Source organism: Styela clava, chromosome 13 (assembly GCF_964204865.1).
Source record: "Styela clava chromosome 13, kaStyClav1.hap1.2, whole genome shotgun sequence".
Lineage (NCBI taxonomy): Eukaryota > Metazoa > Chordata > Ascidiacea > Stolidobranchia > Styelidae > Styela > Styela clava.
Window position 1 is genome coordinate 4,796,760 of NC_135262.1, and position 17,387 is coordinate 4,814,146.

Below are 17,387 nucleotides of genomic sequence, written 5' to 3' on the forward strand. Positions count from 1 at the left end.
AATCTGCGTACAACCCCACTTTGGCACTTTAGTTGGCAGTAAAAACTATTAGATACTATTATCGGACCATATCCAATTTATACACAGATATCGCGAGGCGCTACCTAATGCATGTCATAATAGATAAATCACTTTCTTCTAGTATTTCACCTTATGGTAATGGACGTAGGCCCCTTCCAACTTATTTGCCTCTGATCAGATGAACTGCAAAATTTTCCATTTGGAAAAATTGGATTTGTTATGTTATATAGGCCAGTACGTTACATCGATCACCTATTACTATTTCCGATACCCTAGGCCAGGGCTACTCAACTATTTTCACCTAAGGTCCGCATACAAAACTTTAAAAATATTTGGGTCCGGGCTTGCCAGAAATTTTATTTCGGCATCTTTAATTAAACACGCAATTCCTCGGCCGACTAATGATTATTAGCAAATCAAAATTGTTTGTTAGGGCGTTATAGTTCTTTTCATATATATTTTTAAATCTTGTAGTAAAAGTGATTTTATAAAGAAAATTTCAAAATAGTGGGTAATGATTCAAAATGAATTATTATGCGCGGTCCGAATCGAATACCCGAAAGGTCCGGATTCGGACCGCGGTCCGCCAGTTGAATAGCCCTGCCTTAGGCTTATGTGAGTGGATTTCAGCATATTCATATATAATGAAACGTCGGACATATTACATTAGTACCGATAATATGAATATACCTGGTGGCAACCATGCGCGATATTACATTACCGTCAATTGAATGTAAACATATAATCAGATTTATAACACAGCGAGAATGCTCTGTAGCAAGAGGAGCGCGTTGCTATTGTTGTATTAATTGACTAACGTTCGAAGCCTTCAAAGCTACTAAATCCTGGATATAACATTCCTGTGCTATTTTTATCATTAAGACGGGCCTGGTGTATGTCAGCAACAAGAAGTACCCACTCGACTGAATGGCGCAAATGTAATTAGGCAGGTCGATAATGCGTATCCGAAAAGCAGAGTGGATGATAAACAGATGAACACTGTATCAAAAACGCAGGAAAATACTACATTTTTCCGTTTGTCAGTCCAGCTCAAATTTAGAAGATTCAATCACCCAGGAAATCGAAATTTATGACATCTTAAGGCCGGAGATCGAGATAATTGACAATCTAATGCCAAGAATCAGATTTTTAAAGGAATGTTGGTGGCCGAAAAAAAAATATTTCAGACTACAAAACCATATTATGCGCCATCTAGAGGTTGTCATTGTATCAATTTTCCAAACTATTTTGCCTTAGAATATCAATACCGTGCATAATAAGTACATAGACGTATTACAAATCAATTGAAATCACCTAAATTATGAGTGATGGGGTATTAATAAATATGTATGTTCGTATATGCTACATCCTTTATGTTTTTGTAATTATAACAACGATACATAATGCTTGCAAAATCAATGCCATTGATTACCTAAATCAGACTCGTGAATATAGGCGAAAGAGCGCTTCATAAGTATGTGTACCAATATAGAGGTAACAAATTTTGTTCGCCTACTTTACAACAAGTTGTGTAAAGGGACTGGAGCCTATATGCAGGGGTATATTCACTTGGCTAACACAGACAGTCCTCGAACTCGCAATAGAACTAAAACAAGGAAAATCAGAATGAAATTATGGCCTAACCCTAACCTGGTACACATACAACGGGAGTATCGGTGAAAGTTTATTCTCCTAATTGGGGTAAGAGTGAGGTAGAAACTGTATTGAGCAGTCCCGACCCATATCAAAATAAGGAGTAAATGCTCGCAATTTTCAATTCCCAAGTCTTAATGATATACTTTATGCCAACCGCTATTCACCTGAACCTAAAACCGATATACTCTTTTATGAGCAGGGGTTTCCAACTTTTGGTGCAGCGAAATGAAAATATTACATCCCTGGGGGCTGGGAAGACAATAATCGCTTAAAAAGAATTGTATAAACTACAAAAGCAAAACTAGTACATCGCAAACGAATGATTTTCTAAAATGAAGCAAGATAAATAATAGTGGCAAACCTAATATGTATTTGATTATATTCAAACAATACACATTTATTAATAGACTCTCGGATTTGAATTGAAACTCAAAGGCGGAAGCCTGGACGTACCAACGAGAAAACCGCGAAACACCGGTTAAAACCACTGGTTTGAATTTGAAGTCTTCTCAAATCAACTTGTTTGTTATAGTGGAGCTCATGGTATGGTTGGGTGCAAGCCATATTATTACAATCTGTTTTAACATATTTAATTCGAAGTCTATGTAATAGCGGGCACTGCCTGGCACTAATTGTTTACGATTTCAAGAATATTTTATTTTTAGTGACAAGACGTTTGATCGATCGGACAAACTTCAGAAACAAGACAACTGCTCAAGTGGAACATCAGAGTATATTTTCCGTGATTAACGTACATAAGCGTTACATCCCGAGATAATCAAGTTTATATGCAGTTCTTAGCAGGTTCAATAATCAAGCTCTCGAAGATTGGTTATATTCATATAACTAAATAAGAAACCTTGGAAGCGGAAGGAGATTGTAAAAAAACAAAAACAAATCTTGTTCGGAGTTTTGCTATTTACCCAAATATGATTTGAAAACTAGAATTAAAGAATTTTGAATGAAAAATTAGATAGAAAGCGTTAATATGAAAAATGACCATACGCTGATGTATGGTAGAGGCACGCAATGACGTCCCAGACTTCCACAATTATAGTTTTCTTCGTTTGAACACTATCGATCGCCTCGTGAAGCCAGCGTCGCTGTGGTTTTTCACTGGTTAATTTTGGCAATAATTGTTCGTCCATTATTTCGCGTGAATGAACTGTTCGCCGATTAACTTCTTAACGTCAATTTAAACCTAAATTCGTAGCATGCGTATTAAAATTATTAACTTTATGTTGATTTGACGGTGAAATTAAGGTACTGATGAACTAGAGGTTTTCCACATAACATAATAATGTAGCTTTTGTGCAAAACACAGAAATAAATTTGACAGACAAACTGTACGTTCGGAGATAGAAGAAAACCTCAAGATGTACTGATAAACTGAGTGTTGTTATATTATAATATAGGAATACTGCTCGTATGTCATTTAAATACAGAATAATGAAACATCACACAAAAAACGTTCTGGAACTTCTGGGTTAGAACTTAGAATTAGTAGGAAACGCGCCAGGGTATATTATTCGTGTATGCACTCATGACTACCTCACACCAAATTTATATTTTGGAAAATTTATGAGGACGTCAATGGAATTTTTTTTGTCCGTGGTGTCTAATCGGAACTAATTACCAAAGGGATGGAAGAAGAAACCATTTATTCATCAAGATATCGATGATCAGTAAAGTATTACTAATTGTTAATGCACGATAGATTCAACCCCCAGAGATATCTACAGTCACAAAAGAATACTTTTATACTTGAGCCCCACTCGCGTAAATTCGGCCATAGTAAATTGCCAAATGTCACAAGAATTCAAATAAAGGCCCAACCAATAAAAGAACGCGGTAGACGCTACCAAATGTACACATATATCGAAAAAATATTAACAGAGAGACACGAACCGCACAAAAGACCGACAACGGTCTGCAAACTAACGAAAGGGAACCGGGATTTCGCATAATAAAACCGGGAAGCAGGTGGGATTTGATTGATGATGCGATGTCTTGTATTTTATTTGCTAAGCGACCATTTATGTTTTGGATTTTTCGTTATTAAGAAAAGGGCGCCAACGAAAACCTATATTTACTTATGGTAAACATTGGATATTACACACGCACCGAATCGCCTTCAAACTATTGGCGTTTTTGTGAATCTTTACCCAGTATTTGTACCCTGACAAAGGGTGAAATTGACAACATTATGGGAAATACAGAAAAAATTAATACTAAAAAAGATCAACCAAACGGACTTCTCTCTCAATTATGGTATCTGTTTTGAGGGATATTCACAGGAATCCATATAGCGAATATAAAATCACATTTGACTCTTTCAGTGGCCGACTGACCGCATTAATCCATCCAATATAAAAGTAATTTGAGTGTCGAACTCGCGTAGTGCGTCAAGAAAAACTGGTTTGTTTACTTCGTTTCCTGGCAACCATCGCAGTTGCATCTTTGCTCAATACGTCAAAGCAAATTAATAAAATTTCAGATCAAATGCAGAATTTGACACAGACGTGCGAAATACGTAAATCGCATAATTCATCAAAACTAAATATATCCCAGAATTACCCACAAGTGAAAACTTTACAATTGATTCAATATCATAAATGCTTTTAGTTTGATTACTATTAGTCTTCTTCTATTTTTTTATCCAGCGCAACATCATCTTACAAAACGTTTAGAATTTTCAAATTTGATAATTTCGAGGTATAAAAAAACATTTGTTCGCGGACATCACGATTCTAAACTCAGTAACTCTCTTTCCAAAGGCAACATCCCATGAGACAATTTACAACCCATCAATTATGTCGTAGAAACCGTTAAGTCCATTTCTTATTAATAAGAAATCCCCCAGTGATAACCGATAGTCGGAATTCCAGAAAGATATGATGAAATATCGATCGCCACAAAGTCGAATGTTGAAGGCGGGGGCAAACTGAATTTTTCAAGGGGGATCCCAAAATTTCGAATTGCCAAATTAGACCGATACCAGAGGAAAGCACGGGGTTCCAAGAATCTTGAGGGTCGTCTAAAAAGCGTTTCAAGTCACGAAAAAATGCTATGTATTATACGATTTTTTTGAAGTAAGTAAAATCTTCCGTTAAAAAACGATTCGGAATTCAATGGAAGTTTAGACTAATACTTGGAACCGAATACATCCGGGGAACCTCAAACTATTGATTTTGGAGATGCAGTCCATCATTCAACATCCGCATGGGTGACAATGGCTCTCAGGCCATAAATAAGTGACACAACGTTACGTATTGTTTAGAAATAATATAAATATCACCTTGCAAAAAAGATTACTTCGTCAAAACATTCGAAGGGTGCACGGTTAAACTTATTTTATACATTATTTTTGCCAAGGATTTCTCATGCAATAGTTACAAACAAAGCTCTATATAAGTGGTCGCTGATACTCAAAAAGCTGCTATTTAAAAAAAACGAAATCATGGTTCCCATAATCAACAGAATTGATATCACCCGGGATGGCGGGTGATACTTTATTTGCGATGCCAAAGCAGTTGTGTCCTGTACCAGCACATATTACATAAACAGCATCCTAAAACGAATAAAGACGGTGTTACAGTCATCGCTGAGCTAGTGTACATCGGCACAAGAAATTTTTAAAGTGTGTTTTCCTTAATTTACGTCCGAAAGGGCGGGGCAATATCCATTAGCTTGGGTTCGGCGATTGACCAAATTTACAACGAATATTTGTATAGGAACGGATGTCCATTGTATCGTGGGCACTGGTCAATGTGTGCATTGAGTTATCTTTACATATAAAAGAGATGTATAAATATAGTTGAGTAAAATCGAATTGCTTTCATTAAATTGAAAAGGCAAAAAAACTAGAAAGACTAAAATAGCATTTTTTACAACAAAAAGTGTGAAGACAAAAGTGTAAAGGATATCAGACAGTATCCGTTCATTCACTACATAAAATAGCTAACTTGTGTGGCTTTAAAATTAAATATAGTCTGGGAAGCACTGATTCAATAAAATATTCTTCCTCGCTAAAAGGATGTTTTGCTATTTGCCAACCACTCCTTTAGAAGATCAATACAAACGTTTGCTATATGTCTGTTTCTGATTGCGGTGAGTTTTGAATAACACAAACGAGGAGTTACAGAAAGCTTTATGTTTACAGTGTCTCAGTAAAAGCTTGGCAGCAGCTGGTTGAAATATGCGGAGACCGGTATCTTTAATTTATATCTGAATCCTTTGAGAATACTTTTTACAAATTAACCTTTAGTGAATATCAGTCTTTTGTTTTTTGGAACATGGTCTGTTTATAGCAGGGAGTGGTCGCGGGACCAGCTTTTGGAGACGAGTCCCCCAAAATAACGTTGCAATTTCACATTTAGCGCAAGAGAAAGTCGAGTGAGACAAATACATCTAAATAAAACGACAAACTTTTTTAAAATTCATAACAAAGACAATGTAAATTTCTATAAACAATAGGTCGAGGAGCTTGCCATTTATCTTGGATAATGATCTTCGCACACTGAGTCATAAGCCATCGGAGAAACTTGGTTACAAAGCCAAGGTAAGGTGTTGCATGAGGAGGCTATACATTGCAATTTATATTAAATCAAAAATAGAATTTAAAATTTCCTAAAATTCCTCCATCTTACGAGGAAGATTGTATTTACCAATGGTGTGGGTAGTTTAGTTAATATTTACCTATGAATCCATAACATGACTAAAACAAAATTCTTCAAATAATAGAAACGGGTCATACAAGGCCTGCACATAGACAGTAACTATTCGTTGGAGTTGGAAAGTATGGCACATACATAACACAAATATAATTTATGTAAATAAAGTTTAAAATCGTGTTTTGGATTTTCATATATGTTTGGATTCAAAGTAAACAACGAGACACGTAGCCCAGGTTTTATATCGGTCTGTAAAAGTCTTAAATTCCGAAAAACTGGGTATGGAAAACGTGTCATGACATGATTTGAGCTTTCCAATTTCGCATCAACCAATATATTTTTGCGGTAACTGTGGTTGTATTGACATATAGTCCACGGGTCGGCAACCTATCGCATTTGGCACCCTTTCCGTCAAACTCAAACTTTCGATGTAAGTGGGCATTAAATCTCTCGGAAAACCACTTGTGAGGCAATATTCTAGTTCTTACTAGGAAGAAGCCGAATAAATTACAAATGATACAATAATGCAGTTTACGACAAAATGAAAAGAACTTAGAAAATGAGAAGGTTTGTTTTGACAGATTTGAATCACCTCAATGCGACCTATTTTTACCGCTCCCGACTTATACCTGCTGTGATGTGTAATTAGTGAGTAGTAATCAACATCATGCTCCTGATTTTCATTGAATCCCCACTGCTTCTAACAAAAAAGAGCCGCAGGTTGTCGATCGCTTCTATGTGCAAACAACATTAGCTGATTTCAGGAGATGCGAAACTGTTTTTCAATGTTTCAAAGTCTCGTACCAAAAAGTTTAAAAGCGATTACTCGGACCATTTGCATACTAACAGAATTAGATCGCGTCATTGGCAAAGGATTCGGGCCGATAACGAGTTGAGTGAAGCCAGTTACGCTCAGAGGTTGTGCGTCAATAAACGCAAAACATTTTAATTTTAAACCCGCTCTCTTCCCGTCGCATAGGATTATTATCCACATGTAAAGGTGGGAACATTTTGTTAGTACAGCACGTTCTAATTGGTATGCAAGTATGTTCAACTAAAATATAGTTTCCTCATTTGTTACTTTTTCGTTATTCCTTGACAATTGAATCGTACCACAAAATGTACTCTCAGTTTATGTTCAATATTATATCACGGCATAGTTTTCAAAATTAAACCAAAATTAAACGTGTAAATATGTACTTGGGAAATATTGATACAAAGTCATGTGTGAACATAACTCCCGGAAATACGCCACACTATCGGAATTTGCTTACTGATAAGAATGTTTTATTTGGAGTGGTCTGAATTAAAGGAGTATGCAAATGGTGTTGAATAATGAAAATTTAACGCCTCATACTGGCATGACTTATTGATGATCAACTTGCAACAGAAATTCATTGGGAAGAAATTTAATATGAGAATATTTCAACTGGAATTCCAGTCCGATTGCTCACACTATTGTTAAATCTCATTGATATTTCATACCAACTGATATATTTCGTATAGGAGCTAAGCCACCATAGTACAATATCAGACAAATTTTGGTACCCCCGTAGTGTGTGTGCCAGGTTAGGGTTAGGCCACAAGTTTATTCCGATTTTCCCTAGTTAAGTTCTTAAGAGTTTGAGGACTTTCTGGCCCACAGGGTTCAGTCCCTTAAAACAACTTTCTGTAAAATGGGAGAACAAAATTAGTTGCCTCCATATTGGTACACAAACTTCTGGTGCGCCGCCAAATTAACCCAACACAATTCTGAGCGAATTAATAATTTTCCCTCGTAGGGCTGTAATACCTTCTTTCCGAATATCGACTCTTGAGAAGATAAGAAACGATGATTTTCAGATAGTCAAGTAGATTTGAAGTGATTAATAATAATAAACGAGGGTAATCCGGAAATTATTGATGTTTACAGGTGCCAAACCAATTGCTTACTGACAAAGACCAAGATGTTTAAATTCACCATGATATAAAGCTAACTTGAATAGGGGTTCGTATGTATTATTATTACCAAAGTAAGACATTATTCTCTACACACATTATATATAGTCATTTACATTAAAACTACTCAAGAGTGCGGTCAAACTATTCCGATAAGAAAATCTACAGTTTGACACGATAAAAACAGTCATAATAAGCGACATTCATTTTTCTTTCATTGTAATGAATATCCGTGACAATAACTTGACGACCCATGGGAAGTACAACTTCACCTCAATGCGTCATGTGTATAGAGAAGATAGTAATATACATCCCGAATACGATTAATCATATTTGAATATTTTATACTTTTATGCTTGCGTCGGAGCTAAAAAAGTTGGTAATTTGTTGCCAAAAAATCACTTGATCGGACACACAAAAAAAATAAGTCATCGGTTTAACTCGCTCAAGCGCCGATAAATTGTGTTTCCGTATATTTTAAAGTCAATCAATACGGAGTCTCTTCAACAAGCAATTTCTGTAATATGCAAATCTCTTGTATCCCCATCGGAGAACAATTTGGGATACTGCCACGTGACTAGGGTTGTCATAGCAACCAAAATGATTGAATCGCACAAAACTCGAAAAAAATTTGCCGCCATTGTACGCTACTTATATCCGAACGGCGAAAATCTCCGTCACAGTATCGGGATTCCCTTTGCACATGGACTTCGGTTTTAGCACGAAGAAGAATATATACTTGTAATTTCCTACCACCATCTTATAGTCATGAATGTTTCTCCGACCTTTGACCCCCTGAAAAATATTCCTATACTTCACCATTTCAAAATTTTATACATCCATTGCTTCACGGTGTATGACGTATGTCCTGATTTTACGCATGCTTGACCACGACAAGACGACAAACAACAATTATTCAGCGGATGTTTGTTTGAATAATAATAACAAATAAGTCGATGACTGGTTCCTCTAAAGACTTGTTGCGTAAACTAGTAAGAAAAGGAGATTTTGTAATATGGTGGCAAACTAAATACACATGTCAGGCGCATGCTATTTTATCCGCCGAATTTAAGTGAACCCATCTAACTTACGCTTCCAGGGATGGAAGCAAAAAATGAATGATGACTAAGAGGTACGCTCAAGATTCGACTTTGTATAAATATGGAGTATAAAATGCAGAACCCGGGTCATTAGAACATATTCTAGAATCTAGACGCATGGCGACTAAACTATTTTTACCAAAGATCAGTAAACAAAAATTTCAAAATTATGTGGTCCGGTCATTCCCGAAATTATATTTCGATTATATTCTCGATAGGCTGGTGATTATTCGCTAATCAAGATAGCGCTATTCGCATTGTTTAAAATCCCATTTAATAAAAGTAAACCTTCGCATATACAAGGTGAGCCAATGATCCAAAATAAAGAATCAGGTGCGTTCAAATCGAATACTCGAAGGTCCAGACTCGGACCGCGGTCCGCCAGTTGAGTAGAAAATCTAGAGCGAAGACAACTTTTGCAAAGCGTCCCGGGACTGTTGGGTACAATCATTCATAACCAGGAGTTATTTTTTTGGGTGGGGGGGTTATGCTGCACGTAATCATTAATCGGAATTACAGAACTCTTTACTCAGTTCGTAATATTCACACTTTGCTTTCGGGACGTCGGATAAAATTCAACAAATAATAAAACAAAACTTTATAAATCGAATTGAATTCAACCTAACAACACCCTATATCTAATTCGTTCGCGCTACTTATCTCCAATTCTCCCACTAGAAAGGATTATCTGGACGAGTTCATTATGCAATCACAAACGGTCGCATATTGGAAGGAAGACGTTAATTAAGAAGTAAATAGGACAGAAAATCGTTCGTGTTTGGCAATCTGACCAAATTACGTGTAGTGAAAGAAAACAGAAAATAAACATAATTCATGAGTATAATATCGTGAAAGTATGGGTTTTGTTTCATCATGAGCTCTTTACATGGCGATGCTTGGTATTTACTAACACCCAATCTTATTCTATTATTGCAAAATTAATTTAGCCGGACTATAAATATAGTAATAATATTACCACTCGTCGTTTATTTTTTCTAACAGTTTGAAACAAAATTGATTGACAAGCGACCAAGCTTGCGCCAGAAATAAGATATTTAGGAAAATATATCGCTATTCCCCTGTTATCAGTTACCTGTGAAAGAAATTGCGTTTTTTCTCCCAAAACCGTTTCTCTTTCTGGGTAATTGCATCAAACTGAAAATTCGATGTATTTTTGGACTCGAGATCAGTTGGCAGCATTTTAATAAATCGGACGGAGGATAATAAAGGATTTTGAACAAATCAATACGCCAAACCATCGTGATAACGTCATTTATTTGACGAAAATTATAAAATGGAACGTCAAGAGAAAGGAAATTAATCATAATATATTGAAGATATCCGAAGATTTAGAAAAAGATTTGGAACTATGCGGATGGATGAAAAAAGTGACATTTATGTTGCAGAAACGAGAAAAAATTTGAATTTTGAAATAATGTAATTTCATATGGATGAACTTTGCTAAACAACAAATATATTATTTGAAAACACACAGTTGTTAAAACAGTATCTTCATGTATTTGGAAAGTCAAATTATTCTTTGTGGGGAATTAAACGTGATCTGCGTGGCGACAGAATGGGCTGACAAGCGAGACATCAGACTCATCGCATATAAATCGCCACTGGACACCGTAGCATTGCCAATACGTACAAAAATAATGATAATACAAGTTAAAGCATTTTAAATTAAAATTCAAGTGCGGTAGCAAAAATACCAATAATTTTAAACCTCTGATATTTTATCTTCGTGGGAAACCGTTATGATTTCAAATGTAATCGATCATCAGCATTAGAAACCAATATAATAGAATTGTAAAATCAATTTTTACAAATTCGTAATCGAATCGACTACCGATAATTATCTCTTGAACAAATATCACACAACACGGGGGAAGCGGATAAACGTCTTGCTCCATAATTCGCATTTCTATGTTTCTCGCTTTGCCCAAAAGGGGGCTAATATACAAGTAGAAGAGAAGCAGTATAAAAAGCACGAATGTTGGATATACCTGAAAATAGATGGAATGCCATCACCCATGACAATATGAAAAAAAACGACTAATGATTCCTTTAACGGCTTCCAGTACCAAATAAAAAGCCGAAATCGCTACACGTAGCGCTAGGCGTAACAGCCATTGTGTTAGATTTTAACGAGGATTTCTTGGCCGCATCCATCCGCTATAAAAAATATTCTGCCGCGAATTATAACAAAAAATGAGGGTTCTGTGGGATAATGAACGTTAACAACAGGGTGCGCATAATTCTAAGGAACGTCACGCTGGGAAATCACATACATTGGTTCCTGGTCACAAAGAGTTCCGTGCCACTGGTGGACTTGTTTTTGAGCAAGCGACTCGGATAGAAATAAAATGAGATAATGAACGACGAAATTGCTATTTATGTGAATATCTCCCACATTTACAGTGCGTCAAAGCAATAGACTACCTCGGCAGAACATAATTGAAGATTTTTTTTTGACAAAAACAACGCGCGGTATTTATGTAAAAGTGTGTTATATCCATATCCGCGAGCATCGAAAAACAAACGAAATGCTAACATGGGTAACGGTGGATTGCTCTATATATTTTGCTTTGAAGTTGGATTTCGTTAAGTCGCTATACGCCATTAGAAAGTGTACTAGATACTAGCTTGGAAGTAAAAATCTATATTATATCGCATATCTTGTTTGTTCCGTTTAAGAAATGTCAGAATAAATTTATTCAACAACAAAAATAAACAAATTTCGATAATGCCAGACCGAAACATACTTCAAAGCAAACTACTAAAATCAAACAACTTCAATCGTTATAAATCGCTGCATAGAAGCGAGCTGTAAATTATTTAAAAGCTTGGGGTCGGGTTAATCGAATTACATCGCCCAGTGTTGATGCAGGACTAAAGGTCGAGTCAATGAAGTTTGGACAGGTTAATTGGAATGATAAGTGACTAGATCATTAAAATGAAAGATCATGTATGGGAGGAAATAATAAAATCACTTTGCATTGTATAGTTGAGCAAAGTCATTTTTAAGCAGAATCATTTATACGGCAGCGCTTCTGATGTGGTTTTTCTGGAATACTATAACAAAAATATCGATAAATTTGCTTAATATGAATTCCCGTGGGTAGAGGGAACATAATCTATGTTGAAAGCTTAACTACATTATCAGTACACGGATATGAGATAAATATGTTTTCGATCGATGGGGAAGAACGTTCACCGAGACGAGTTGAAGGTTACCGGATTTAAGTTTCAATTAATATCCTGTTACGCATGACTGATTTTAACCAAATTGGAGTTTTAATTTAGTATTAATATCATGCTACCCATGACTGATTTTTAACCAAATTGGATGTTCTTGACCATCAGATATATTTTTGGAATTTTTTATAAGAATAGCGAAATGTTGCGCAATATTAGCCGTACCTATATATGAATATATCTGTGCTCCTATATTCTAGCATTTTGAAGCAAAGGGTTAACAAAATGACAGCTAAATGATGGCCCGATTCTGACAAAATTATACAAGATTAATGGTAAACTGTGGAAACCCCAAAAAGGGAAACGAGAGCGTACTGCACACAATAATTCAGCATCCACAGGTATATTCGAATAAAATCCACACATGCAAGAAAGGTTACAGCCATATTTATTCCTTTGAAATATATAAATTTTATAGCATACATTAAGCCAAGTTTTTTGAATAAAACCAGTCCGGTCTGAGTTCCTTTTTACGACACACCAAGTCAAGCATTATGGGTAGAAAAATAACACATTCAAGAGATGGTGGATTCACGGACCAACGTTGGCGTGACGTATCACGGCACTTATCTATAAAATATAGTCAACAGGAAGAAGCCTCGATTTCGCGATTTTATTATTCCTTTGTGGCTGGTCGTAAAGCTGTTTAATCTCCGTACAATGGCAGAAGATAATTTTCCCAAGGCTGGGCAAATAAACTGGGAGTTACCTACGCGATATGGATGAAATAAGTCCTACCAGTGTATATTCCAAGCATATGCCGGTCTTGGGTATACAACGGATATTATAAAATATTGCCGGTATAGGACAATAACGCGATATATGAAATTAGCTTTAGATTACCGCTACAGCCATAAATTATAAACTCCTACAGCCAAAAAGATTTTGCTAGGGCGTTTGAGGCATATTATAAATTTTTGTGAAGAACCCTAAATTAAGTTTATGAAAAATTCGTGCTAAAAACATTTCAAGTACGGCTGAGGTTGTAACCGTTTTGCATCAAAAAGCTTTGTACTCCAGGTACAGTTTCAAAATAAGTCTAAAATCTTCTCCCAAATCAAATTATGTTGTGCCATTGTGTGTGTCATAATATATACGTAATTCTTTTCAATCACGTAACAATAAAATCCAGAGAGGAAAAATCAGTAAAAACAAGAAATCGATATTGCGCAATGTGCATAAAGGACAGCTTAGATTATTATGCACGCTATGTTAACTTATCGAATAAATAAGGAAAACAACAAATGCTAAATAAGATCAAATTTAAGAGATTGGTTTCGTAACTTTTTCATCGACTGAAAGTTTTCACCAGTTAGTACACGGCTGCACGGGAATAGCGGACTGGTAAAATATTCAGGATTACCGCGTTACTGGAGGACTAGTATACGTTGGTCTATCAGCTAAGTAACGTTATATATAATTTTATTACGCTCATCACTCAACGGTGAGGCACGGCGTACGAGACGTGCGTTAAAATGTAAATAATACCGTTACAAACATCGCTTCTCGATCGTATAATGCGATACAGTACTACAAAATTGTGAAAATATGTCGCAATTTCATGTAAAATATAGATTTTTTACAATTTCACTTTAATATTCCAAGATAGAATTGTCTATTTCTCCACACATAAATTGAACTTTCTCAATCGTATACACGTCTTGGATCACTTAACATAGAACGTAACACCCACTTTTCCAAACATTCTTAGCTTATTTAGTGATGTCCAACTTTACTACGTCAGTACGTGGACCCATTCCAAACCCTATAACTTCTTGCTTTCGTGAAGTTGTCTGGTTAGTTGCAACATATCTATTCAAAATATGCTCATGTAACAAGCCTCGAGTGACGACTTAAAACATATTAAAAGCAACTTAGAAATTGTAATAACTAAAATAGTTTAACATACCTCTTCCTCTTTCAATTCATTGTTGTTATTATTTGCATCAGTGTTCATGGTGGTCGTATTTATTGAAGCACTGGTGAAAGATTCTGGCCTACCAGGAAGCGGTTCGATCTTTGGGAGTTTGCTCGCCCAGAGTCGATGCTGCCCTTCCTCGCCTGGGGTTTTATCTTCGTCGAGGGGCCTTTTGAAAGCGATGGAGTATTCGTTCTTCATTCAGGGATCGCGGAGTCGATATACAAGTATTATTCTAGTTTAAGCGTGCTAACGTTAGTCTGACGATGCGTTTTCTGAAGTGTCTGTTTAGCGTCAAACGTTCAAACTCAGATAGACAAAATCAATTAGCTACAGTGTGCCTTTTTCCAATAATTACTAAGCAAAACTAAAACGTGCGTGCGGAGGGAAAATAGTGCGAATGACATTCCTTGAAGATTTGGAAAACGAGAACGCGTCGGAGAAAAAAGAGAGTAAACAAACAGCCCTCATTTTGCGGGAGTCGATTTTCAGCGCTACCTAGCGTAAGCGTATACGTAGCATGTAAAAATATCGTCGGGAAGAGAATGGATAAACCTAAATGGGTGCTCCCGAAGTATGCGAACCAAGATGGCGGACATCGGAGCGTAACATGGGTAACAGGTTAGGGTTAGGCGATAATTTTTTTCCAATTTTCCTTATTTTAGTCCTATTATCAGTTCGAAGACTAGCCAAGAGCCTCCCGTAGTATTTATACCTAAAATTATGGCCTAACCATAACCTAGTACACATATTACATTCCGATGTCCGCCATCTTTTGTTCGCATACTTCGGGAGCCCCCCTAAATGATGTTTTCCTCGAGCACCGACTTCCTTGTTTGTTTCCGCAGGGTTGGCTAATTATTGAAATGTTAATGGTGACGTAACAATTACAATTTTAACAGTACCCATACAGCTTCCTAGGAAGGGTTGTAGCATAAATATTAGCTCATTTTTGCGGTGCTGTTAAGTATTTGTCAGTTTTTAGTTGTTTTCCCAAAATTTGGGTATAATTCGAATTCATCAGTGGTAATTTTGTCTTGTTTGAAATTTTAGTTTAGTTGGGAAATTAGTCTCGAAAAGCCTGCTATAGACTAAAACTAGGTAATACCATGTTTCTCCGAATAAGACCAACCCTGAAAATAAAACCTAGCCTGAATTTTAAATATTATTTTAATATTAGCCCTCCCATTAAAATAAGACTTAGTCAATAACGTAAAATTTGTTTTGACCTGATTGCAAGGAATCTCTCCTACACCTTTTAAATGACTGATAATCTATGTTTTGCAGTGATTTCGACTAAAAACGTGTTATTTATAAGAAAATGAATATCGGTTTTTATATTTTGTAGATTTGAAAATCTCGTAATTCTATATTTTGTAATTTTATTTTGATAAATGAAAATATAAGACATCCCCCGAAAATAAGACCTAGTGTTATTTTTCGGAAAAAATTTAATATAATATATTAATAATTCGGGGAAACACGGTTGTACTTCCAAATGACAGATGAATAAATATTTTGAATCGAAGTGATGATTATGAGGCATGAAAACCAGTTTGTGAGCGACAATTTGTCACAAATTTACAAGTGAGAACCTCGCATGAAAAAACGGTCTGTTGTGATGTAATAATTTAGTTTCAATTCTCACTATTATCGTCCAAGTGGGATATATTCTGTAATAATTAACTTCGAAAGCAAGTCAAGAACCGCAAAGCTCTGACATAATATCACATATTACCGTGTTTTTCCAAAAATAAGACAGTGGCTTTCAATATCGTTCAAAAAATAACACCAGGGCTTATTTTCGGGGGATGTGTTTTATTTTTATTTATCAAGAACAAAAATACAAAGTAGAGAATTACGAGATTTTGAAATATACAAAATATGAAAACCGATATCCATTTGCTTATAAATAACAAGTTTTTATTTAGAATAACTTTTAAACATAGATTATTTATCATTTAAAACGTGTAGTAGAGATTTCTTGCTATCGACTAGGTCTTATTTTAAGGGGAAGGCTTATATTGAAATCATTTTTGAAATTTAGGCTAGGTCTTATTTTTGCGGAAACACGGGTGACAAAAAAATATGTCATGATAATTCCGGTTTCTAATCGCCCACATCTACGTACCACACCGCAACATCTAAATTTCCAGCGATCTATATAGGTTCTTCTTTCCCTGGAAAGATTCTTTGATGCTTTTACCTCACTAAATGATAACTCACTTTTCCAGAATACAGTATTTATTATAAAAGATGAAAGCGTTTTCCAATACGCCGATCAATACAAGATTATGGCATTTCAATGATACACAATAGTACAGTGGCAATAAAGAAACATTAAAACGTGCACCATGCATGAAATTATAATAAATGAAATTGAGTACAGTATCACACTCTTCTCTCCCCAGTTGAAATATCCATAATGTGAGGGGTTTGGAAAAGGATGATGGTACCTGCATTATACACACATAATATAAGATGGTTAGTTATCTCCCTCCCCCGGGGGCTATTGGGTATACATAAAACTGAATGTTGGGTGAAATATTGCACCGTAGTTAAGCCGGTTAGAAAAGCCCAGTGGTGTCTGTCACTCAAAAAGCATATCACGGATCAGATACACCAGTGGTCGGCAACCTTTTTCAAGTGACGGACCGGTAAAGCCTGACCAAAATCTGGGCGGACCACATCTATACAAACGAACTAAGCCTATGCAATAAATTAAACGCATTATGAAATTTATGTTAACAATATACTAAAAACAACGGTGATGCTATTTAACGCGATACCTGTATTTGTTTGATGTTCGAGATATGGTCG

At 35.8% G+C, this 17,387-nt stretch overlaps 1 protein-coding gene across 2 annotated transcripts in view; it reads right to left on the bottom strand.

Moving 5' to 3' along the window:
* Positions 1 to 14,978, bottom strand: part of LOC120332368 (uncharacterized) — a 32,743-nt gene extending 17,765 nt beyond the window's left edge. The window contains exon 1 of one of the 2 annotated variants that reach the window (XM_039399601.2): positions 14,559 to 14,978. In XM_039399601.2, the coding sequence (XP_039255535.2) occupies positions 14,559 to 14,768 (210 nt within the window). In that variant the 5' untranslated portion in view covers positions 14,769 to 14,978. The remainder of the gene's footprint in view (positions 1 to 14,558) is intronic. The other variant, XM_039399602.2, reaches the window with a different exon arrangement.
* Between the last annotated feature and the right edge of the window lie 2,409 nt (positions 14,979 to 17,387).